The 27,926-nt window shown below is 47.7% G+C and overlaps 1 protein-coding gene across 1 annotated transcript in view; it reads right to left on the minus strand.

Moving 5' to 3' along the window:
• The window catches only part of LOC133339193 (zinc finger protein 208-like), a 44,806-nt gene that overhangs the window by 2,843 nt on the left and 14,037 nt on the right, over positions 1-27,926 (minus strand). Inside the window, exons 4-10 of the mRNA XM_061547347.1 lie at positions 27,238-27,918; positions 15,671-16,262; positions 12,179-12,248; positions 11,810-11,870; positions 5,721-7,473; positions 2,631-2,673; positions 2,315-2,387 (exon numbers count right to left, since the gene is read on the minus strand). Coding sequence (XP_061403331.1) covers positions 2,315-2,387; positions 2,631-2,673; positions 5,721-7,473; positions 11,810-11,870; positions 12,179-12,248; positions 15,671-16,262; positions 27,238-27,890 — 3,245 coding nt within the window. The 5' untranslated portion in view covers positions 27,891-27,918. The remainder of the gene's footprint in view (positions 1-2,314; positions 2,388-2,630; positions 2,674-5,720; positions 7,474-11,809; positions 11,871-12,178; positions 12,249-15,670; positions 16,263-27,237; positions 27,919-27,926) is intronic.

Here is a 27,926-nt window from a genome sequence, read left to right on the forward strand (position 1 = left end):
CTCCAACGCTGAGATCTGGCGTCATGAAATTTTAACAGCTTATGCGGTCTGGAATTTCTAATTAAACGCGACTATTTTCAGTTCGCCACGTCATTACATTCCTGAGTTGTCAAAATCGACCTTACGTAGAAGTGGGTTAAGGTTGGATATCCTTGAGTGAAAACATTCGATTCTGGTAAATTTATATGTTTCGGCGTTTATCTTTCTTGCATCAATTTGTTCAGTGAAAGATAAGGGAATATGAAATTTGAAATGTATCCAAGACAAGAATCCAAGTCCCGGGCAAAGCCGGGTAGTGAAGCGAGTTACTAATAAACCCCAATGATCCGATCGAAATTAGGGATTTCGATTGGACCGTTGGGGGGGCACGTGCCACCCCACTCCCACTGGCTCCACCACTGTCACACACTGGCACGGTTCACAGGTGGTGGTGTGTCCAGACCCACTCCTGGCCACCTTTACCTGCTCAGTATTAATGCTTCCTCACTCCACCAAGTAATTCATTGAGGATCAATCGACACAGCCGAGGCTGCGTGTCTCTCTCTCTCCGTGGTGAGATGTTAACTACCTCTCCTGGCATACAGGAAGTCGTGGGTTCGATCCCGACCCTGACGCCTGCTGTATATTTGGAGTTTGCGTGCCTCTCTCTCTCTCTCTCCCCCCGTGGTCGCGTCGATTTCCCTCCGTGTCCCCCGATTGTCCCCACTCCACATGCAGAGAGTGAACACCACCACACGTCTAGAGTGAACACCGCCACGTGTCTAGAGTGAACACCGCCACGTGTCTAGAGTGAACACCGCCACACGTCTAGAGTGAACACCGCCACGCGTCTAGAGTGAACACCACCACGCGTCTAGAGTGAACACCACCACACGTCTAGAGTGAACACCGCCACGTGTCTAGAGTGAACACCACCACGTGTCTAGAGTGAACACCGCCACGCGTCTAGAGTGAACACCGCCACGCGTCTAGAGTGAACACCACCACGCGTCTAGAGTGAACACCACCACACGTCTAGAGTGAACACCGCCACACGTCTAGAGTGAACACCGCCACGTGTCTAGAGTGAACACCGCCACACGTCTAGAGTGAACACCGCCACGCGTCTAGAGTGAACACCGCCACGTGTCTAGAGTGAACACCACCACGTGTCTAGAGTGAACACCGCCACGTGTCTAGAGTGAACACCGCCACGTGTCTCGAGTGAACACCACCACGCGTCTAGAGTGAACACCGCCACGCGTCTAGAGTGAACACCGCCACGTGTCTAGAGTGAACACCACCACGTGTCTAGAGTGAACACCACCACGTGTCTAGAGTGAACACCGCCACGTGTCTCGAGTGAACACCACCACGCGTCTAGAGTGAACACCACCACGCGTCTAGAGTGAACACCACCACGTGTCTAGAGTGAACACCGCCACACGTCTAGAGTGAACACCGCCACGCGTCTAGAGTGAACACCGCCACGCGTCTAGAGTGAACACCGCCACGCGTCTAGAGTGAACACCACCACACGTCTAGAGTGAACACCGCCACGTGTCTAGAGTGAACACCACCACGTGTCTAGAGTGAACACCGCCACGCATCTAGAGTGAACACCGCCACGCGTCTAGTGAACACCATCACGTGTCTAGAGTGAACACCACCACACGTCTAGAGTGAACACCGCCACACGTCTAGAGTGAACACCGCCACGTGTCTAGAGTGAACACCGCCACACGTCTAGAGTGAACACCGCCACGCGTCTAGAGTGAACACCGCCACGTGTCTAGAGTGAACACCACCACGTGTCTAGAGTGAACCCTGCCACGTGTCTAGAGTGAACACCGCCACGTGTCTCGAGTGAACACCACCACGTGTCTCGAGTGAACACCACCACGCGTCTAGAGTGAACACCGCCACGCGTCTAGAGTGAACACCGCCACGTGTCTAGAGTGAACACCACCACGTGTCTAGAGTGAACACCACCACGTGTCTAGAGTGAACACCGCCACGTGTCTCGAGTGAACACCACCACGCGTCTAGAGTGAACACCACCACGCGTCTAGAGTGAACACCACCACGTGTCTAGAGTGAACACCGCCACACGTCTAGAGTGAACACCGCCACGCGTCTAGAGTGAACACCGCCACGCGTCTAGAGTGAACACCGCCACGCGTCTAGAGTGAACACCGCCACGCGTCTAGAGTGAACACCACCACGCGTCTAGAGTAAACACCACCACACGTCTAGAGTGAACACCGCCACGTGTCTAGAGTGAACACCACCACGCGTATAGAGTGAACACCACCACGCTGTTGACAAGCCTCACCTTGTTGTTGTTGTTGTTGTGGGAAGGTCGCTTCTGAAAACAAGAGCGGTATAGCAGCTCAAGCGGGCTTGGCCTGGTAAAAAAATGAAAAAAAACTGTGTTAGTATAGAATATTTAAACAAAGTTACAAAGTGGCGATCCGGGTCAAGACAAATTAAACTTAAGCGAGAGAATTGAAGTTACAACGTGGACATCGCTTCCATGCTCGCTGCTACTCAATTGACATCCCTACGAGAGAGAGAGCGAGGCTCTACCTCGGTACACAACCACAACCACCACAACAACCACCACAACAACCGCGATGAGAATTTCTCACCTCGGATTTCAATGCGAGCGCGGAGCGGCAACTTCCTGTTACATCGTGACGTCACGAGGCAGGAGGTGACATGACGTCACTTGCGGTGTACAATAAAACTCCCCTCCCACAATGAGCGGCTGTTACTTAAATAATGTTAATGAACCCGGCCAAAACATGGAGGGATGGGCCGTGGATGCGGAACCCGTCACAATAAACCCGCGACGGCTTTCGCGAACACATTATGTTAATGAGCCGCCAGTCACCGGGCGTGGCTTTGCCCAAATAAGGATTGGCACTGGAACAGACATCGGCAGCGGCCGAGCGGAGGTGACGTCACGCTCAAGAGCGCGTGAGTTGGGTGGGGTGAATACCTTGGTGACATGACGTCACTAGCGAGGCACACCTCCCCGTGGGGTTTGACGCTGATGAGGTCACGCTGAGCGGCGACGTCAGTTAGCGGGGTCAGAGTTCAAGTTTGTTGACAGAAGGGGAGCGGCAGTGTCGTGGTGAGCGCTGCGCTCCGCACCGACCAGCCGAGTTCCATTCCCGCTCGTGGCCAACACCGCCAGTGACGACTTTCTGAACCGGTCCTGAGCCTCCCCTACGTCGACTCAGCCTCAAAAAAGTACCCGGTGTGGTGTGTAAACATCGCCACTAGGGAGACAAAGGCGGCCGGGCGTGGTGCTGGCCACCCACCCCCTCGTGTGCTGTCCCACCCTGAATAGGTGCTCGCTAACAGCACTTGCCCCTACAGTCTGTTAAGGCTACACGGGGGATCTTTGTCTTTGTGTTGGGAGCAAGTTTGAGTCGCGTGTAGTCGTGGGAGTTGAACGGGCGCCTGCTGCTACTGACTGTCGTTGACTCCGGTGGGAAAGACGCTGATAGACACACACACACACAGACAAGACAGGCGGACAGACACAGACAAGAGGAACACAGAGACAGAGAAAGATACGCAGAGACGACATAGACAGAGAGACACAGGCAGAGAGACACACAGAGGCAAACAGAGAGACAGACGGACAGATATGTTGAATCGAACACATTGAACTCGATCCATTGAAAGAGTTTCCTCGATCTTTGCCCATCCCCGGAAGTCGTTGTAGTTTCTATTTATTTCCGTGTGTGTGGTGTGTAGTGTAAGCAATGTGGGATATCGATGTACACGGATATGAACAAGATCAGCAGACAAGACGTCTTTCATTTATCAGTCTCTCCGCGAAACAAAGGAATGTTTTACACAAAATATAATTACGGCAGCATTCAGTGCAAGTCAACTGTGGACCGGTTTTGGTGTACAATTTATACATATATATATAAGCGCACGACTTCATTTATCTGTGACGAACGCTGCACTTTCCATCGCTTTCATGCAGGGGGCGCTGCAAACCTACGCGCCCCCTGCATGAACGACGGAGGCGCAGGGACAGACGTTCGATCGCGTTGGAATCGATCTGCAGACAGCGGTCTTCTCCCAACCAGGTGAAAGTCAGCATCGAACAGAATCCCAGGCTAGGCAATCTACTTCACGACGAGAGAAAATTCACACTAAATGTTTTCAATTAAGTCTTCCAGATGTAAAATAACAAGCTTTTAATGAAGAAATATAATTATCTAATTCAAAACATAATACAATTCAAAGTTGTTTCATTTTCAAACTTCAAAATGGAGCATCGGGTGCTTGCGTGGATGCGTCGTTCGTGTGCAATATTTTCGTGACTTTCCTGGCCCAAGGCCGTAAATGGTTGTGAGGGGCGTCGCAGGCGGTCAGGCTTGCTTCAACCCATGGTTGTCAACATCCAGACGTTAATCGGCAAGGACCATTTCTTGTCCTAGTTCACCAACATATAAGACGTCATGCAAAATTCGAATGAGTGTTGTTGTGAAGAATGTATCTACTAGATGTGCTCTGCCTTGTAACCGAATACAAATCTGTACCAAAAATGCATTTCAAATGTGCTCTTAAAATTACCTCCTTGCTATGAAGCAGATCAGCAAACACAACATCTTTCATTTATCGATCTCTCCACGAAACAAAGGAATGTTTTACACAAACTATAACTAGCACAGACTTCTGGGAGTGCGTCATTGATTCAGTGCAAGCCACCTGTGGACCCTTATTGGTGCACAGCGTCTCAACAGCAGCCGGGCTTGCTTCAACCGATGGTTACGAACATCTAGACAGTAACAGCAAGGAGCATTTCTAGTCCTAGTTAGACAAAATCTACGTCAACACGCCATACAAAATTATAATTCATGTTGTAGAGAATGTAACTCCTATAAGTGTAACTTTTAAGTGGTATGCCTTGTAATTGATAAATGATCCGAGTGTGCTACCTATTTCAAGACGCATCCTGAAAACACAAAAGTACCCTTTGACCTGTATCACAAGAACAACGAGTCTCACCTGAGTAATCTGTACAGGTTACTTCCAAAACACACACTTTGTCCTAACATCACTTGTTCAGTGTTTGAACCTTATAGACAAATGTTACATGTACGTACGCAATCAGACAAGTATTCATTCTAAATTATTGACGGTCATTTTAACAAAATTTAATTACTGCACTGAAAAATACTGCATCAGGTTACATCGTATTAACAAGCTATTTTAAAATGACCACCGTCTGCTTAACAGTGTATGTACAACATACTTTTGCGCCATTCAAAACGAGTAGGACTTTGCATTACCAACAAACTCCACAACTGAGATGCCACATCAACCATCGCCCCCTACTGACAGGCTCTTGTCCACATGCAGGCCGGTGCAGAGCCACCACCTTGTGCCACACAGGAGCAGCTGCTACTTGGGGATGCTCTTCGAGTGTTTGAGACGAGATACGATACAAAAATCCGAATTGCCGAGGCGATGAAGCAAGCACCATATAAATGCAATTGATAACATAGTGAATGCTTGGGAGCTTATTGGCTCCCACTCATGGTTAGAGATCAACGCAACCCACAGGTCCACAAAGACTGGCCGCTCTTACCCTGCAGGTTGAACCTAGGAACCGAGTGTTCAACGTCAAATTCTTGTCATTAAAGGCCTGACAAAGGGGCATCTATTGGAGCGACATCGTCTCTGGCTTACACATCTACCGGGTCTTCATTTGACTTTGTATTGTCTCGGACGAAGTCCACCCACACCTCCACTTCCACAAACTGCTGGGAGTTGCCTCGCTCTGCCTCACAGTCAGAATTCTCCTCCTGCTTCACGTTGCCTCCATCGATGTGAAGGTCCGATTTTGGAGTTGAATCTTCATCTTCACATTTTACCTTCACTTCTTCGCTCTTCACCATCACTTCTTCACATTTCACCTCTTCATGTTTCACCTCGATACCTTTAAAAGTGTCCAAGCTGGGATACACTTCCGGTTCTTGTTTGATGAGGGATGGGCTCATTGCAGCACTTTGACTTTCACAAGCTGATTTCAGACTCCACTCCTTGTGGATCTTTTGATGCTTCTGTGTTCTCTGGTGTCTTTCAAGAGCAGATGACTGTGTAAACGCCTTCCCACACACACTGCACTTGAAGGGTTTTTCTCCCATGTGTGTTCTCTGGTGTGCATGAAGATTTGATGAAAGTGCAAACGCCTTCCCACACACACTGCACTTGAAGGGTTTCTCTCCTGTGTGTGTTCTCTGGTGTTCTACAAGAGCAGATGAACGTGCAAACGCCTTCCTACACACACTGCACTTGAAGGGTTTGTCTCCCGTGTGTGTTCTCTGGTGTTCTACAAGAGTAGATGAATGTACAAACGCCTTCCCACACACACTGCACTTGAAGGCTTTCTCTCCCGTGTGTGTTCTCTGGTGTACTTGAAGATGTGGTGACTGTGCAAACACCTTCCCACACACACTGCACTTAAAGGGTTTCTCTCCTGTGTGTGTTCTCTGGTGTTCTACAAGAGTAGATGACTGTGCAAAAGCCTTCCCACACACACTGCACTTGAAGGGTTTCTCTCCCGTGTGTGATCTCTGGTGTATTTTAAGAGTAGATGAACGTGCAAACGCCTTCCCACACACACTGCACTTGAAGGCTTTCTCTCCCGTGTGTGTTCTCTGGTGTACATGAAGATTTGATGAAACTGAAAATGCCTTCCCACACACACTGCACTTGAAGGGTTTCTCTCCTGTGTGTGTTCTCTGGTGTGTTACAAGATCAGATGAATGTGGAAACGCCTTCCCACACACACTGCACTTGAAGGCTTTCTCTCCCGTGTGTGTTCTCTGGTGTACATGAAGATTTGATGAAACTGAAAATGCCTTCCCACACACACTGCACTTGAAGGGTTTCTCTCCCGTGTGTGTTCTCTGGTGTTCTACAAGAGCAGGTGACTGTGAAAACGCCTTCCCACACACACTGCACTTGAAGGGTTTCTCTCCCGTGTGTGTTCTCTGGTGTTTTTTAAGAGTTGATGAATGTGCAAACGCCTTCCCACACACACTGCACTTGAAGGGTTTCTCTCCCGTGTGTGTTCCCTGGTGTTTTCTAAGAGTCGATGAATGTGCAAACGCCTTCCCACACACACTGCACTTGAAGGGTTTCTCTCCCGTGTGTGTTCTCTGGTGTTTTTTAAGAGTCGATGAACGTGCAAACGCCTTCCCACACACACTGCACTTGAAGGGTTTTTCTCCTGTGTGTGTTCTCTGGTGTGCTACAAGAGGAGATGAACGTGCAAACGCCTTCCCACACACACTGCACCTGAAGGGTTTCTCTCCTGTGTGTGTTCTCTGGTGCTGTGTCAAATGTCCAGGACGATCCGTGCTGTATGCACACCGGTCGCATTGATGCCTTTTTGCACCGAGCTGCGCCGAGTGCCTTTGCTCCATAAGACCAATTCTGCAGAGGAAGCAACAGCTGCAGACAGAAAAAAAGAATATCCACACCATCTACACGTCAGTATCGAGGCACAGCGGAATGCATATACACAGTCACACGTGACTTACATGTCTATACTTATTCATATATTTATGATATAGTAAAAAACGTGTCCCAAATTCATCACATGGGCTGTTATGGCACACAATGAGAGGGCAAATGGTCACAAATTTCGGCTGTCTGGCTACAAAAGGAATATTTATGAAAGCTAAATTCAGTTGACATAGCAAAAGGTGTTGAAAATAATACTATTTGTGTTATGCAGAAATGCATAAATTCATGTTCAATCGCAACTTAGAGGTGTGTTGTATATATAGACCTTTTCCAAAAATTTATATTAAGAATAATTCGACCCATTTTTTTATCCCTAAATAATAAATAAATGAAACCAACACTCAACTCTGCTACCCCTCTAGCCACACCAAGCATCTGGAGGTCAAAAAAAACATTAAACAACAAACTTCGGGGCAAAGAGGGGTTAGCGACTATCTGGAAATCTCCAGGCTGGCAGATGACCACATGACATGACCTCCCCGGACGTTTTGGACAGTTCACAAACAAATCTCCAGAGCACATAGCAGAGACAAACGGACGTTACAACTCGAATTTTCTTTAACGGTAAAAGTTTGAAACTCGTCAAAAAGAACAAATCGACGTTATAGACTGCAGTCTATACGAGCGGCTTTATTATTATTTATTTTATTTCACCGTTATTCAACTCGTATATATTTTGTATTGTATCTTTCTATCCATGTAACTTCACCAAGAGAACCAAGGAATGTGCATTCTGGTAGATAAGCAAGTGAGGGCTTGGTTATATCTCCAGCCTCGGGATATCAAAATATAACTCAAAATAAAACACCGATCCCTAGTGACACAGACTTACAAAGCTTGGCAAAACCCTCGGAATAATGGTAACAACGAGGGGCATTACGAATCTTGGTTAAACATGAACCAAATAATAACCACGAGATATTAGACCCGGGGTAACTCATAAGAGGTACAAGAAATAGGTCCAACACACACAAAACCAGATAATATGTATTCCATGGAATCAAAGCCTCCCCGGCCACCTTTGTCTTCCAACAATTTGACACAAACACATGGCAGCCACAATTACGTATGAAGGGTGTCTGGCCTCGAGCTAACAAACACAACGAAGGGGGGGTGGGGGGGATGCCAACAAGCATAAACTTAGACGGAAAACAGCCCGTCCGGGGTCATCAAGGGAAGAGGGGTGGAGGGCATTCAGGCGCGGCCGCGGAGAGAGGACGGTGACAGAGGGCATCTGTTTTTTTTCTCTCGCAAGAGACGCACAGAGAGGGGAGGGAATTTCAGATATAACCAACGACACAGATCATGCAATTCAGTCGTGCAAAGGGGCAAACTCCGGGGCATGGTCTCGAGATCAACCATGGGTGTCGTGTCTCGTGGAGCGAAGGGACGATGTGTTGTTAAGAGCCGAGTTCGGCATGAACTGACAGAGTATCGCTGAAAGTTTATTCTACATTCATCCTGATGTTTTGAGTCGCTTGTGGAATCGAGGGTTTGCGATAAGTTGTATTGTACCAAGCTATCAGAGTTGTGTAAGAGGTGTGCTAATACAATTTACAAGTTTTGAGAGTCAGTGATCCAGCCAGCGACGAGCAGCTCACAGCAGCAGCCCTCTTGGAAGAAGGGTGGAGAGCACGAAAGTTGAGCAACGACAAGGCGAAGCCCCGAAGTGAGGGCGAGAGAGGCAACACAATGCCAGTACAAAACTGGCAGCTGCACGCCAAGGGCGAAAGCAAGGAGAGAGAAAGGAGAGAGAACGGAGCAGTGGAAAGAGCCTGAGCCAGCGCAAGCCCTGAAGGGCGGGTGTCCGTGTGAAGCTGGCAGCTGCACGATCAAGGAGAGAGCACGGAGCAGTGGAAAGAGCCTGACCAGCCGCCCGTGAGCAAGAGTGTCAGCGCCAGCGAGAGCGCCGTGGGTTCGACCCACACACACACTGACCAGTACCAGCTGGGAACCAAGGCAAGAGTAAGGAGCGGCGACCAGCAGACAAGCTGTGCGCGCTATCTGACGACGGAATCATCGCGCACCGCCGACGGCGAGCATCGCGCCAACTCAACCAGCAGTGGAGAGAGCTGCAACGCCAAGAGGAAGAGTTCCGTGTGTTTAATACACACACACACAGCTACACACACATGCACACACACGTACACACACACACGTACACACGTACACACAGCTACACACACACACACACGTACACATAGCTACACACACACACACGTACACACAGCTACACACACACGTACACACAGCTACACACACACATACGCCGTCCCAGCGGCCCTGCTGGGAATCCGAGGTATTTTCAGCACAAGGAACGCCGTACCGCGTAATCCGCCAAGTCAACAAGTGGCAAAGAAGACACACGCACACAACACGCATATCGGGACGAATAAGATAAAAAGCATTTACTGCCCATTGAGTTACGTGGATACGGTCGTTCAGAAGTATTTTAGTCATTCCTTTTCGTTGATTGCATAATCTTGCCAATGAATTAATTGACGTATACTTTTGCTTTCAGGGAATGTTTCTTTATTGCCGTTCGTATGAATATCGTCGCATGCATGTTTAAGGACGTCTTCCTATCGCCGTATATGCTCGCGTTACTCTGAGGAATTAATCGAATGTTCTGTTACCCAGTTAACAACGTAATCATTGAGGGTTAAATGTACGGATCAATGAGAACATCTCCAGGGGTACAGTGTTGACAATTCCAAGCATAAGAGTTCGAATATTAGAGTGTTATGTTTTTGGTTAGAAATTAAAATTGCTTAACACAAAAGAGTCCGAGTGGTGGTTTCCTAAGTTCATGCGTAATAATCTCAATTATGAGAACTGTATCCTGCGGTGAGATTTGAATTTGGAGACCTGACATAAAACACGAAGACACAATCAGTAAATGTTAAAACGAGACTAATTGTATTATCCCGAGTGATAATACGACCCTAGGCAACGAAGATAAGCATAATTATCATAACTGCATACATTAGCATAACTACATACATTAGCTTAATTGCATACAGTTGCATAACTTAATAAGATCACCTCCCTAATTAGCATAATTTCAGATAATTACACATTTTTCCTATTTCCAATTAATTTGTATTATTTTTTAATTAATTTTTCAAGGCCCAACATATACAACAGGTGTGAAGCCAGCCAGGCTCACGATGTCCTTGAATGCTGGGATGAACAGATCTGACTTCAGCTGCATGTGTGTGCTGTGTTAACTTCTTGACTGTTTCCATTCTTACAAAGAGCTCCAGAGGAAAACAAAAAACAAACTACAGCTTTGATATAACCTCCCTGTTCAATAGAGTTAATAGACTTTACTGCAAACACAACCTTTACACTGTCACACACTGGCATGGTTCACAGGTGGTGGTGTATTAATGCTTCCTCACTCCACCAAGGAATTCATTGAGGATCAACCAACACAGCCGAGGCTGCGTGTTTCTCTGTGGTGAGATGTTAACTACCTCTCCTGGCATACAGGAAGTCGTGGGTTCGATCCCAACCCTGACGCCTGCTGTATATTTGGAGTTTGCGTGCCTCTCTCTCTCTCTCTCCCCCCGTGGTCGCGTCGATTTCCCTCCGTGTCCCCCGGTTGTCCCCACTCCACATGCAGAGAGTGAACACCGCCACGCGTCTAGAGTGAACACCGCTACGTGTCTAGAGTGAACACCGCTACGTGTCTAGAGTGAACACCGCTACGTGTCTAGAGTGAACACCGCCACGTGTCTAGAGTGAACACCACCACGCGTCTAGAGTGAACACCGCCACGCGTCCAGAGTGAACACCGCCACGCGTCTAGAGTGAACACCGCTACGTGTCTAGAGTGAACACCGCTACGTGTCTAGAGTGAACACCGCTACGTGTCTAGAGTGAACACCGCCACGTGTCTAGAGTGAACACCACCACGCGTCTAGAGTGAACACCGCCACGTGTCTAGAGTGAACACCACCAAGTGTCTAGAGTGAACACCGCCACGCGTCTAGAGTGAACACCACCACGTGTCTAGAGTGAACACCACCACACGTCTAGAGTGAACACCGCCACGTGTCTAGAGTGAACACCGCCACACGTCTAGAGTGAACACCGCCACACGTCTAGAGTGAACACCGCCACGCGTCTAGAGTGAACACCGCCACGCGTCTAGAGTGAACACCGCCACGTGTCTAGAGTGAATACCACCACACGTCTAGAGTGAACACCGCCACGTGTCTAGAGTGAACACTACCACGCTGTTGACAAGCCTCACCTTGTTGTTGGCAGGTCGCTTCTGAAAACAAGAGCGGTATAGCAGCTCAAGCGGAATTGGCCTGGTAAAAAAAAGAAAAAAAACTGTGTTAGTATAGAATATTTAAACAAAGTTACAAAGTGGCGATCCGTGTGCAGACAAATTAAACTTAAGCGAGAGAATTGAAGCAAACGCGATCAGGCGAGGGCAGGAGGCACTAGGCCCCGCGTTGTAGTTACAACGTGGAGATCGCTTCCATGCTCGCTGCTACTCAATTGACATCCCTACGAGAGAGAGAGCGAGGCTCTACCTCGGTAAACAACCACAACCACCACAACAACCACCACCACAACAACAACCACCACAACAACCGCGATGAGAATTTCTCACCTCGGATTTCAATGCGAGCGCGGAGCGGCAACTTCCTGTTACATCGTGACGTCACGAGGCAGGTGACATGACGTCACTTGCGGTGTACAATAAAACTCCCCTCCCACAATGAGCGGCTGTTACTTAAATAAATTATGTTAATGAACCCGGCCAAAACATGGAGGGATGGGCCGTGGATGCGGAACCCGTCACAATAAACCCGCGACGGCTTTCGCGAACACATTATGTTAATGAGCCGCCAGTCACCGGGCGTGGCTTTGCCCAAATAAGGATTGGCACTGGAACAGACATCGGCAGCGGCCGAGCGGAGGTGACGTCACGCTCAAGAGCGCGTGAGTTGGGTGGGGTGAATACCTTGGTGACATGACGTCACTAGCGAGGCACACCTCCCCGTGGGGTTTGACGCTGATGAGGTCACGCTGAGCGGCGACGTCAGAGAGCGGGGTCAGAGTTCAAGTTTGTTGACAGAAGGGGAGCGGCAGTGTCGTGGTGAGCGCTGCGCTCCGCACCGACCAGCCGAGTTCCATTCCCGCTCGTGGCCAACACCGCCAGTGACGACTTTCTGAGCCGGTCCTGAGCCTCCCCTACGTCGACTCAGCCTCAAACCAGTCCCCGGTGCGGTGTGTCAACATCGCTAGCACTGGGGAGACAAAGGCGGCCGGGCGTGGTGCTGGCCACCCACCCCCTCGTGTGCTGTCCCACCCTTAATAGGTGCTCGCTAACAGCACTTGCCCCTACAGTCTGTTAAGGCTATACGGGGGATCTTTGTGTTGGGAGCAAGTTTGAGTCGCGTGTAGTCGTGGGAGTTGAACGGGCGCCTGCTGCTACTGACTGTCGTTGACTCCGGTGGGACAGACGCTGATAGACACACAGACAGACAAGACAGACGGACAGACACAGACAAGAGGAACACAGAGACAGAGAAAGATACGCAGAGACGACATAGACAGAGAGACACAGGCAGAGAGACACACAGAGGCAAACAGAGAGACAGACGGACAGATGTTGAATAGAACACACTGAACTCGCTCCATTGAAAGAGATTCCTCGATCTTTGCCCATCCCCGGAAGTCGTTCTAGTTTCTATTTATTTCCCTGTGTGGTGTGTAGTGTAAGCAATATGGGATATCGATGTACACAGATATGAACAAGATCAGCAGACAAGACGACTTTCATTTATCAGTCTCTCCGCGAAACAAAGGAATATTTTACACAAAATATAATAATTACTGCAGCATTCAGTGCAAGTCAACTGTGGACCGATTTTGGTGTACAATTTATATGTAAATATATAAGCGCACGACTTCATTTATCTGTGACGAACGCTGCACTTTCCATCGCTTTCATGCAGGGGGCGCTGCAAACCTACGCGCCCCCTGCATGAACGACGGAGGTGCAGGGACAGACGTTCGATCGCGTTGGAATCGATCTGCAGACGGCGGTCTTCTCCCAACCAGGTGAAAGTCCGCATCGAACAGAATCCCAGGCAAGGCAATCTACTTCAAGATGAGATAATTCACACTAAATGTTTTCAATTAAGTCTTCCAGATGTAAAATAACAAGCTTTTAATGAAGAAATACAATTATCTAATTCAAAACATAATACAATTCAAAGTTGTTTCATTTTCAAACTTCAAAACGGAGCATCGGGTGCTTGCGTGGATGCGTCGTTCGTGCACAATGTGTTTCGTGACTTTCCTGGCCCAAGGCCGTAAATGGTTGTGAGGGGCATCGCAGACGGTCAGGCTTGCTTCAACCCATGGTTGTCAACATCCAGACGTTAATCGGCAAGGACCATTTCTTGTCCTAGTTCGCCAACATATAAGACGTCATGCAAAATTCTAATGAGTGTTGTTGTGGAGAATGTATCTACCAGATGTGCTCTGCCTTGTAACCGAATACAAATCTGTACCAAAAATGCATTTCAAATATGCTCTTAAAATTACCTCCTTGCTATGAAGCAGATCAACAGACATGACATCTTTCATTTATCGATCTCTCCACGAAACAAAGGAATGTTTTACACAAACTATAACTAGCACAGACTTCTGGGAGTGCGTCATTGATTCAGTGCAAGCCACCTGTGGACCCTTATTGGTGGACAGCGTCTCAACAGCAGCCGGGGTTGCTTCAACCGATAGTTACTGACATCCAGACGTTAATCAGCAAGGAGCATTTCTAGTCCGAGTTAGACAAAATCTACGTCAACACGTAATGCAAAATTATAATTCGTGTTGTAGAGAATGTATCTCCTCTACGTGTAACTTTTGAGTGGTATGCCTTGTAACAGATGAACGATCCAAATGTGCTCCCTATTTCAAAGACAATAAGTTGATCCAGAGGGAGATGCTTCCTGAAAACACAAAAATACCCTTTGACCTGTATCACAAGAACAAGGAGTCTCACTTGAGTTATCTGTACAGGTTACTTGCAAAACACACACTGTGTCCTAACATGACTTATTCAATATTTGACCCTTATAGACAGAAGGTTACATGTACGCACACCATCAGACAAGTATTCATTCTAAATTAGTGACAGGCATATTAACAAAATTGAATGACTGCACTGAAATATACTGCATTCGGTTACATTGCATTAACAAGAAGCTAATTTTAAAAAAATACGCACCGTCTGCTTAATAGTGTATGTACAACATACTAATGCACCATTCAAAACGAGTAGGCCATTGCATGCTGGCATCTGGATCAAAATTGAGCAAATTCTAAACATTACCTACAAACTCCACAACTGAGGTGCCACATCAACCATCGCCCCCTACTGACAGGCTCTTGTCCACATGCAGGCCGGTGCAGGGCCACCACCTTGTGCCACACAGGGGCAGCTGCTACTGGGGATGCTCTTGGAGTGTTTGAGACGAGAAACGATACAAAACTACGAATTGCCGAGGCGATTAAGCAAGCACCATATAAATGCAATTATGATAACATAGTGAATGCTTGGGAGCTTATTGGCTCTCGCTCCTGGTTAGAGATCTACCCAACACACAGGTCCACAAAGACTGGCCGCTCTTACCCTGCAGGTTGAACCTAGGAACTGAGTGTTCAACTTCACATTCTTGTCATTAAAGGCCTGTGACAAAGGTGCATCTATTGGAGTGGCATCGTCTAAGGCAGTGGTTCTTAACCTTGTTGGAGGTACTGAACCCCACCAGTTTCATATGCGCATTCACAGAACCCTTTTTAATTGGAAAAATGAAAATTATTTTTTCAAATTCAAAACATAGGTACATGTTTTACTGGTGCACAATCATGAGTCAGGTGTGTGTCTTAACGTCCGCTGAACCCCTGAGACTGACTCACCGAACCCCTGGGGTTCGACCGAACCCAGGTTAAGAACCACTGGTCTAAGGCTTACGCATCTCCCGGGTCTCCATTTGACTTTGTATTGTCTCGGAGGAAGTCCACCCACACCTCCACTTCCACAAACTGCTGGGAGTTGCCTCGCTCTGCCTCAGTCAGAATTCTCCTCCTGCTTCACGTTGTCTCCATCGATGTGAAGGTCCCATTTTGGAATTGAATCTTCATCTTCACATTTCACCTTCACCTCTTCATATTTCACCTTGATTTCTTTGAAAGTGTCCAAGCTGAGATTTTCTTCCGGTTCTTGTTTGATGATGGATGGGCTCATTGAGGCACTTTGACTTTCACAAGCTGATTTCAGACTCCACTCCTTGTGGATCTTCTGATGCTTGCGTGATCTCTGGTGTCTTTGAAGATTTGGTGAAAGTGCAAACGCCTTCCCACACAAACTGCACTTGAAGGGTTTTTCTCCCGTGTGTGTTCTCTGGTGTTTTACAAGATGAGCTGAACGTGCAAACGCCTTCCCACACACACTGCACTTGAAGGGTTTCTCTCCCGTGTGTGTTCTCTGGTGTGCTCCAAGAGTAGATGAACATGCAAACGCCTTCCCACACACACTGCACTTGAAGGGTTTCTCTCCCGTGTGTGTTCTCTGGTGTGCTATAAGAGTAGATGACTGTGAAAATGCCTTCCCACACACACTGCACTTGAAGGGTTTCTCTCCCGTGTGTGTTCTCTTGTTTTTACAAGAGTAGATAAATCTGAAAACGCCTTCCCACACACACTGCACTTGAAGGGTTTCTCTCTTGTGTGAGTTCTCTGGTGCCGTGTCAAATGTGCAGGACCATCCGTGCTGTATGCACACCGGTCGCATTGATGCCTTATTGCACCGAGCTGCGCAGAGTGCCTTTGCTCCATCAGACCAATTCTGCAGAGGCAGCGACAGCTGCAGACAGAAAAAAGAGAATATCCACACCATCTACACGTCAGTATCGATGCACAGAGGAATGCATATACACAGTCACACGTGACTTACACGTCTATACTTATTCATATATTCATGATATAGTGAAAAAGTGTCCCAAATTCATCACACGGGCTGTTATGGCACACAATGAGAGGGAAAATGGTTATAACCGTGCCTGGAAGCCCTCGTATCTTCAAAATGAACATTAACCCAAAACTCAGAGCACACAATTTCAGCTGTCTGGCTTCAAAATAAATGTTTATGAAAGCTAAATTCAGCTGACATAGCAATGGGTGTTTAAAATAATACTATTTGTGTCATGCACAAATGCATAAATTAATGTTCAATCACAACTTAGAGGTGTGAAGCCAGGCACAGATGTCCTTGATTGCTGGGATGAGCAGTTCCGACTTTAGCTGCACGTGTGTGCTGTGATAAAATCCAGACTCTAACCTTACAAAGACTTCCAGAGGAAAAAAAAATAAACTAGTGTTTTGATATAACGTCCGTGCTCAATAGAGTTAATAGACTTTACTGCAAATACAAACTTCATACTGTCGCATATTCAGAGGCGGAGTCAGGATTTTCAGGTGGGGGGGGGGGGGTAACACCTCCAGCAATGAAAAATGATAGTTGTTAGTAAGGAGTTGTTAGTAACTAAGGACTTGTCCCTTGCTTTTTATTCGACGCGTGTGATTGGCATCGCGCTCACTGAAGGTGTCTTCAGGGAAGTCGTGTACTGTATACGCAACTGCGCACAATTTTGCTAGTCGCTTGTAACTGCTTTGCCGTTACTTGTTGCCAATTATGGACATGGACTGTTGTCCTCTTAGAGTCCCTGGCACGTAATAACATGCCACACGGTGGCGGTGGGGGTCGTAAAAAAATGGAAATTTGTGAATGTGTCTGTTATAAATGTTTAGCATACTTCCCGACATGCAACAAACTTAAAAAATGGCATGTGGATAGCTTCCAGACTGTACACAATCCATACTTGCTGACATCACCCCCCCCCCAAACACTTCACGTAGGCCGTGTTTTAATCCAAGACAAGAATCCAAGACCCGGGTAGTGAAGCTAGTTACTAATAAACCCCAATGATCGTTGGGGGGGCACATGCCACCCCACCCCCACTGGCTGAAGCACTGTCACACACTGGCACGGTTCACAGGTGGTGGTGTGTCCAGACCCACGCCTGGCCACCTTTACCTGCTCAGTATTAATGCTTCCTCACTCCACCAAGTAATTCATTGAGGATCAACCAACACAGCCGAGGCTGCGTGTCTCTCTCTCTCTCTCTCCCCGTGGTCGCGTTGATTTCCTTCCCGATCCCCGGGTTTCCCCTCCACATGTCTAGAGTGAACACCGCCACGCGTCTAGAGTGAACACCGTCACGCGTCTAGAGTGAACACCACCACGTGTCTAAAGTGAACACCGCCACACGTCTAGAGTGAACACCGTCACGCGTCTAGAGTGAACACCGCCACACGTCCAGAGTGAACACCACCACGTGTCTAGAGTGAACACCGCCACGTGTCTAGAGTGAACACCGCCACGCGTCTAGAGTGAACACCGCCAAGCGTCTAGAGTGAACACCACCACGTGTCTAAAGTGAACACCGCCACGTGTCTAGAGTGAACACCGCCACGCGTCTAGAGTGAACACCGCCACGTGTCTATAGTGAACACCGCCACGTGTCTAGAGTGAACACCGCCACGCGTCTAGAGTGAACACCGCCACGTGTCTAGAGTGAACACCACCACGTGTCTAGAGTGAACACCACCACGTGTCTAGAGTGAACACCACCACGTGTCTAGAGTGAACACCACCACGCGTCCAGAGTGAACACCGCCACGTGTCTAGAGTGAACACCGCCACGCGTCTAGAGTGAACACCACCACGTGTCTAGAGTGAACACCACCACGTGTCTAGAGTGAACACCGCCACGCGTCTCGAGCGAACACCGCCACGCGTCTAGAGTGAACACCACCACGCGTCTAGAGTGAACACCGCCACGTGTCTAGAGTGAACACCGCCACGCGTCTAGAGTGACCACCGCCACGCGTCTAGAGTGAACACCACCACGTGTCTAGAGTGAACACAGCCACACGTCCAGAGTGACCACCGCCACGCGTCTAGAGTGAACACCACCACGTGTCTAGAGCGAACACCGCCACGCATCTAGAGTGAACACCACCACGCTGTTGACAAGCCTCACCTTGTTGTTATTGTTGTTGTGGGCAGGTCGCTTCCGAAAACAAGAGCGGTATTGCAGCTCAAGTGGGCGTGGCCTGGTAAAAAATGAAAAAAAACTGTGAATATTTAAAATAAAACAAAGTTACAAAGTAGCGAGCCAGGTGAAGAGAAATTAAAACTTAAGCAAGATACTCTTTGGTTCTTTCGGTAAAGTCACGTAGAATAAATAAAGAAATTAAATAATAGCATACGACGTTTCAATTGCAACACAAGCAATCATCATCAGGCACAAATGAAAGAGAAAAAAAACCTAGTAAACTTAGAAATGTAATGAAATACAACAGTCGGCTAACATAACAGTCAACACCCCACCTGGTTAAAAACGTTCTTCCAAAGATTGCTCAATTTGAGAGAGAGACACAGAGACACATAGACAGACACATAAGCAGAGAGAGATGACACAAAGACACACAGAGAGAGACACACACATAGACACACAAAGAGATATGACACAGAGAGAGACACACACATAGGCACACAGAGAAACAACGCCTCTGTGTCGAGGCCTTAGAGAGAGAGGGGGGTAGAGAGAGGGGGGGGGTAGAGAAACTAGCACGTCAATGCAAGGCCGTAGCCATGGAGTCAACATTGGGGGGGACCAATTCTTCCAGGGGGTCTGGGGTCCCCCCCCCCAGAAAAATATCTAAATTTGAAAACTAATTTCCTGCCATTTCCTCCCTAAAATATTTGTAAAAGTTCACTAGCACATGGGATGGACTTTGTTTTATTTGATACAATAATGTCTAATAGTGTATTGTATTACATTGCTGTTTTTTCTTTTTTACATTTTCTTGTTTTATAGTATGTAATGGCAGAGATTAGGAATTAACAAAGTACAACGCAATCATGTAAACAGAAATCTATGTATTGTTATATGAAAACAAGTCCAGATTTCGTGGCCAAGGTTTAGCAAATTGTTGTTTTTATTAACAGAGCATCGCAATTATTATTTACAAATATTTTTACAGCAACATATTGGAGGGGCATAATTGATTATTATAATTATTATAACATATAATTATTATGACATTATTATAACATATTATAATTACGGCCTTGTGTCAATGAGAGATTTGGAGGTTTGGTGACTGCACAGAGAGAGAGAGACACTTAATCAAACAAACTTAATCAAATTTGAAATGCAATACAACACAGAGAGTCGGTCAACACACAACTAACGCATCGTCTGGCTGATTACCTTCTTCCACAGATTGCAAAACTAAGCGAGATAATCTTCTTGGTTATTTCGGTAAAGTCACGTAGAAGGGAAATAATAAAAATAAAACATAATAAAATACAATTCTCACGACGTTTCGACCACAACGCAAGCAGCCGTCCTCAGGTGAAGACCAGGTCTGTCGGGAAGACCCTGGGGTGTTTCATTCAGACGTGACTTTACCGAAAAAACCAAGAAGATGAATCCCTGCAGTCACGAAAGCTTTAAATCGAAATTTAAGCGAGAGAATTGAAGCGAACGCCATCAGGCGAGGGCAGGAGGCAAGGCCCCGCGTTGTAAAGTTCCAACGTGGACATCGCTTCCATGCTCGCTGCTACTCAATTGACATCCCTACGAGAGAGAGAGCGAGGCTCTACCTCGGTAAGCAACAACAACCACCACAACAACAACAACCACAACAACCACCACCACAACCAACACAACCACCACCACCACCACAACCACCACCACCACAACCACCACCACAACCAACACAACCACCACCACCACCACAACCACCAACCACCACCACAACCACCACCAACCACCACAGCCACAACCACCACCAACCACCACAGCCACAACCACCACCGCCACAACCACCACCACAACCACCACAACCACCACCACCACAACCACCACCACCACAACCACCACCACAACCACCACCACCACAACCACCACAACCACCACAACCACCACCACCACAACTACCACCACCACCACTACTACCACCACCACAACCACCACCAACCACCACCAACCACCACCACCACCACAACCACCACCACCAACCACCACAACCACCACCACCACCACAACTACCACCACCACAACTACCACAACTACCACAACTACCACCACCACCACAACTACCACCACCACAACCACCACCACAACTACCACCACTACCACACCACCACAACTACCACCACCACCACAACCACCACCACAACAACCACCACAACAACAACCACCACCACCACAACCACTACCACCACAACCACCACAACAACCCCCGCCACCACCACAACCACCACCACAACCACCACCACCACAACAACCACCACCACAACTACCACCACTACCACACCACCACAACTACCACCACAACCACCACAACTACCACCACCACCACAACCACCACAACTACAACCACCACCACAACCACCACAACCACCGCCACCACCACAACCACCACCACCACAACCACCACCACAACCACCACCACAACCACCACCACCATCACAACCACCATCACAACCACCACCACCACCACAACAACCACCATCACAACAACAACCACCACCACCACAACCACCGCCACCACCACAACCACCACCACCACAACCACCACCACCACAACCACCACGACAACCACCACCACAACCACCACCACAACCACCACCACAACCACCACCACAACCACCACCACCATCACAACCACCATCACAACCACCACCACCACAACAACCACCATCACAACAACAACCACAACCACCGCCACCACCACAACCACCACCACCACAACCACCACCACCACAACCACCACGACAACCACCACCACAACCACCACCACCACAACCACCACCATCACAACCACCACCACCATCACAACCACCATCACAACCACCACCACCACCACAACAACCACCACCATCACAACAACAACCACCACCACCACCACAACCACCACCACCACCACAACCACCACCACCATCACAACCACCATCACAACCACCACCACCACCACAACAACCACCACCATCACAACAACAACCACCACCACCACAACCACCACCACAACCACCACCACCACCACAACCACCACCACCATCACAACCACCATCACAACCACCACCACCACCACAACAACCACCACCATCACAACAACAACCACCACCACCACAACAACCACCACAACCGCGATGATAATTTCTCACCTCGGATTGCAGTTCACGGGCGGAGCGGCAACTTCCTGGTCCCTCGCGACGTCACGCGGCAGCAGGTGACATGACGTCACTTGCGGGGCACACCTTCCCTGGCGTTTGACGCCGATGAGGTCACGCTGAGCGGTGACGTCAGAGGGCGGGGTCAGAGTTCAAGTTTGTTGACAGCAGAGGAGCGGCAGTGACGTGATGAGCGCTGCGCTCCGCACCGACCAGCCGAGTTCCATTCCCGCTCGTGGCCAACACCGCCAGTGACGACTTTCTGAGCCGGTGCTGAGCCTCCCCTACGTCGACTCAGCCTCAAACGAGTACCCGGTGCGGTGTGTCAACATCGCCACTAGGGAGACAAAGGCGGCCGGGCGTGGTGCTGGCCACCCACCCCCTCGTGTGTGCCGTGACGACCTCCATCGATCGGTGCTGCTCGCTATGAGCAGCACTTTGTAGATGTCGTGGCTTGGCTCTCCAGCACACCGCTGGCGACATTTCACGATGAAATTGTCACGTCCATAAACAATCAGCATAATTAACCTAGGCCGTTTTTGGCAAAATTGGCCCAATTTTTTTCTTTTTATTTTTAAACACAAAGTGGATTCCTTGGTTGTGTTTAGCCTGAGTAGCCTATAACTTTAAGAAGTGGGGAATTTCATGCATGAAATTTTCGAATATAAAAAGTTAATCGGCATACTGTGCCGATTTTAGGCTCAATAAGCTCAACTTTCACAGCTTTATTTTTGGACGAAAGTTAATTCCTCTATTGTATTTACCCTTAGTATGCCATGTATTAGATTAAAAGTGAAAAATTTCACGATGAAATGTTCACGTCCCAAACAGAAAATCGGCATACTAACCTGTGCCGTTTTTGGCCAATAATGGCCAAATTTTTACAGTTTCATTTTTCAACAAAAGTGCAATCCTCGGGTGTGCTTAGCCTTAGTATCCTATATATTACGTAAAAAAGTAAAAAGGCTCTGACATGGATGTCTTTGCCTTACAAAACAGACGGGCAAAGTGTGCATGACCCAAAACTTTTTTTCCAAGCAAAATACATCGGCAACAATGAGGCCATTTGCTGAATTCTTGGCTTCCCCATCCATCACCGTCCCCCCACAGTCGTCCATTTGGCACTTCACCTCCAAAATGGTCAACGCATCTACGTCACCAAAGGAAATGCCCCACAACAGGCCCTGGCTCCACAAGATACCTGATGGCGTTCTTGGTTTTGTGCCCAAGTGACACATTTGCTGCCAACCTGCTCTACCATTAAGTTCCCTCCTACTATACACGGACTGCTAAAAACATGGAAGCGAAGTGCTGCTGACGGTGAATCGGATGCCTTAGGACGAGTCTACACAGTTCATCCCAACAATCAGCAGTGCTTTCTCCCAATGCTTCTCCATGTTGCCAAAGGGCACAAATCTTTTCAAGACCTATAAACAGTGGAACGAGTTGTCTGTCAAACATACAGGAAAGCTTGCAATCTTCGTGCAATTCTTGCGCATGATCACCTTATTCATAAAGCTTTGACAGAAGCTTCTGTTGGTCAGTCCCCTTTCCAACTGACATTGCTCTTCTGCATGACTCTTCAAGTTTGCAGCCCATCTAACCCCATGGGACTCTGGCAAAAATACAAAGAGGGCATGAGAGAGGACATCCTCCACGGAGCTCAATAACAAAATACTAACCTGGACGTCAACTTTTCTGATGTTATCTTCAAACAGGCCCTCATCCTCCTTCACGACAAACTGCACTCCATTGCTGGGAAATACTTCACGTCTATGGGACCACCAATACCCTACAGGGACAACCTGCATGCTCTTGCTCAAGAGATACTACGTGAAATATGCTATTATGCTTGACAGATTCTTAAAAACTTTAGGAAAATTAACCAAAGCTGATGGATGCACAAATAGAAGCCTACACGGAAATCTTGGAAGACATTGAGACTACAAATCGAGTCATTTTTATCCTTGATGCACCTGCCAGTACTGGGAAGACCTTTGTTTTAAAACTGCTCCTCGCAAAGGCTTGCCAGAGAGAGAAAATTGCTCTAGCTGTGGCATCACAGGGGATTGCTGTGTAAGTCGATGTGTGTGTGTATTTGAGTCCATATGTGTGTTTAGGTAAATGTGTGTGTGTAAGTCGGAGTATCTGTGTCTTTTTTGCCCAGGCAATGCCAGATGTTTGTGTGTGTACGTCGATGTGTGTGTAAGTCCAAGTGTGCATATTAGTCCATGTGTGTGCATGGCTTCATGTGAGTCACTGTGTGTGTGCGTCTATCTGTGTCAGTTGATGTGTGTATGTACATCGATGTGTGTGTGTGTGTTAGTCCATAGGTGCTCGCTAACAGCACTTGACCCGACAGTCTGTTAAGGCTGTATTGGGGATCTTTGTCTTTGTGTATTGGGAGCAAGTTTGAGTGGCGTGTAGTCGTGGGAGCTGAACGGGCGCCTGCTGCTACTGACAATCGTTGACTCCGGTGGGACAGACGCTGATAGACAGACACAGACAGACAAGACAGGCGGACAGACACAGCCAAGAGGAGCAGAGAGACACAGAGACGACATAGACAGAGACAGGCAGAGAGAGAGACACATAGAGGCGAACAGACACAGACGGACAGCGAGATGTTGAATCGAACTCACTGAACTCGCTCCATTGAAAGAGATTCCTCGATCTTTGCCCATCCCCAGAAGTCGTTCTCGTTTCTATTAATTTCATTGTGTGTGGTGTGTAGTGTAAGCAATGTGGGATATCGATGTACACGGACATGAACAAGATCAGCAGACAAGACGTCTTTCATACTCTTTGGTTCTTTCAGTAAAGTCACGTATGTAGAACAAATAAAATAATAAATAAATCACGAAGTTTCAATCGCAACACGAGCGGTCGTCCTCAGGCGACAACATCCAGACATTGTCGCGGCAGAAGTCACGTGAGCTACAGCTGAGCATTGTTGTAATGCGGTGGGCTCACGCGAAATTGATTTCTGTAAGACGAAGGTACTTTGAAAACCCACTGGCGATGCTCTTATATATAAGCGCACAACTTTATCTATCTGTGATGAATGCTGCACTTTCCGTCGTTTTCATGCAGGGGGCGCTGTAACCCTACGCGCCCCCTGCATGAACGACGGAGGCACAGTGACAGACGTTCGATCACGTTGGAATCGATCTGCAGACGGCGGTCTTCTGGCACGGCCAGCTCTGTGTCGCCTCATCTCCACCTCGCGATCCCAACCAGGTGAAAGTCCGCATCGAACCGAATCCCCGGCAAGGCCATCTACTTCACGACTAGAGAAAATTCACACGAAATGTCGTTTTCAATGAAGTCTTCCAGATGTAAAATATAAGCTTTTAATTAAGTACAATTATCTAATTCAAAAACATAATACAATTCAAAGTTGTTTCATTTTAAAACTTCAAAACGGAGCATCGGGTGTTTGCGTGGATGCGTCGTTCGTGGACAATTTTCTTCGTGACTTTCCTGGCCCAAGGCCGTAAACGGTTGAGGGGCACCGCAGGCGGTCCGGCTTGCTTCAACCCCATGGTTGTCAACATCCAGACATTAATCGGCAAGGACCATTTCTTGTCCTAGTTCGCCAACATATATAAGACGTCATGCAAAATTCTAATGAGTGTTGTTGTGGAGAATGTATCTACTAGATGTGCTTTGCCTTGTAACCGAATACAAATCTGTACCAAAAATGCATTCCAAATGTGCTCTTAAAATGACCTCCTTGCTATGAAGCAGATCAGCAGACACGACATCTTTCATTTATCGATCTCTCCACGAAACAAATGAATGTTTTACACAAACTATAACTAGCACAGACTTCTGGGAGCGCGTCATTGATTCAGTGCAAGCCACATGTGGACCCTTATTGGTGCACAGCGTCTCAACAGCAGCCGGGCTTGTTTCAACCGATAGTTAGGGACATCCAGACATTAATCAGTAAGGAGTATTTCTCGTCCTAGTTAGACAAAATCTACGTCAACACGTAATGCAAAATTATAATTCGTGTTGTTGAGAATGTATCTCCTCTACGTGTAACTTTTAAGTGGTTTGCCTTGTAACTGATGAATGATACGAGTGTGCTCGCTATTTTAAAGACAATGAGTTGCTCCAGAGGGAGATGCTTCCTGAAAACACAAAAATACCCTTTGACCTGTATCACAAGAACAATGAGTCTCACCTGAGTTATCTGTACAGGTTACTTGCAAAACACACACTGTGTCCTAACATGACTCATTCAAAGTTTGACCCTTGTAGACAAAAGGTTACATGTACGCACACCATCAGACAAGTATTCATTCTAAATTCGTGACAGGCATATTAACAAAATTTAATGACTGCACTGAAATATACTGCATTAGGTTACATCGCATTAACAAGCTAATTAAAAAAATACGCACCGTCTGCTTAACAGTGTATGTACAACATACTAATGCACCATTCAAAACGAGTAGGCCATTGCATGCTGGAGTCTGGGTCAAAATTGATCAAAAAAATTCTAAACATTACCTACAAACTCCACAACCGAGATGCCACATCAACCATCGCCCCCTACTGACAGGCTCTTGTCCACGTGCAGGCCGGTGCATGGCCACCACCTTGTGCCACACAGGGGCAGCTGCTACTTGGGGATGCTCTTAGAGTGTTTGAAAAGAGATACGATACAAAACTCCGAATTGCCGAGGCAATTAAGCAAGCACCATATAAATGCAATTATGATAACATAGTGAATGCTTGGGAGCTTATTGGCTCTCGCTCCTAGTTAGAGATCTACCCAACACACAGGTCCACAAAGACTGGCCGCTCTTACCCTGCAGGTTGCACCTAGGAACTGAGTGTTCAACTTCACATTATTGTCATTAAAGGCCTGTGACAAAGGTGCATCTATTGGAGCGACATCGTTTCAGGCTTACACATCTACCGGGTCTCCATTCGACTTTGTACTGTCTCGGAGGAAGTCCACCCACACCTCCACTTCCACAAACTGCTGGGAGTTGCCTCGCTCTGCCTCACAGTCAGAATTCTCCTCCTGCTTCACGTTGCCTCCATCGATGTGAAAGTCCGATTTTGGAGTTGAATCTTCATCTTCACATTTTACCTTCACTTCTTCGCTCTTTACCATCACGTCTTCACATTCCACCTTCACCTCTTCATATTTCACCTCGATTTCTTTGAAAGTGTCCAGGCTGGGATGTTCTTCCGGTTCTTGTTTCATGAGGGATGGGCTCATTGCAGAACTTTGACTTTCACAAGCTGATTTCAGACTCCACTCCTGGTGGATCTTCTGATGCTTGTGTGTTCTCTCGTGTCTTTGAAGATTTGGTGAAAGTGTAAACGCCTTCTCACACACACCGCACTTGAAGGGTTTTTCTCCCGTGTGTGTTCTCTGGTGTATTTTAAGATCAGATGAACGTGAAAACGCCTTCCCACACACACTGCACTTGAAGGGTTTCTCTCCCATGAGGGTTCTCTGGTGTTTTACAAGAGCAGATGAATCTGAAAACGCCTTCCCACACAAAGTGCACTTAAAGGGTTTCTCTCCCGTGTGTGTTCTCTGGTGTCTTACAAGAGCAGATGAATATGAAAACGCCTTCCCACACAAAGTGCACTTAAAGGGTTTCTCTCCCGTGTGTGTTCTCTGGTGTTTTACAAGAGCAGATGACTGTCCAAACACCTTCCCACACACACTGCACTTGAAGGGTTTATCTCCCGTGTGAGTTCTCTGGTGTGCTACAAGAGCAGATGAATGTGCAAACGTCTTCCCACACACACTGCACTTGAAGGGTTTCTCTCCCGTGTGTGTTCTCTGGTGTTCTACAAGAGTAGATGACCGTGCAAACGCCTTCCCACACACACTGCACTTGAAGGGTTTCTCCCCAGTGTGAGTTCTCTGGTGCAGTGTCAAATGTGCAGGACGATCCGTGCTGTATGCACACCGGTCGCATTGATGCCTTTTTGCACCGAGCTGCGCCGAGTGCCTTTGCTCCATGAGACCACTTCTGCAGAGGCAGCGACAGCTGCAGAC

This window comes from Lethenteron reissneri, unplaced genomic scaffold (genome assembly GCF_015708825.2).
Source record: "Lethenteron reissneri isolate LAM-NWPU_2019-01 unplaced genomic scaffold, ASM1570882v1 scaffold_1643, whole genome shotgun sequence".
Lineage (NCBI taxonomy): Eukaryota > Metazoa > Chordata > Hyperoartia > Petromyzontiformes > Petromyzontidae > Lethenteron > Lethenteron reissneri.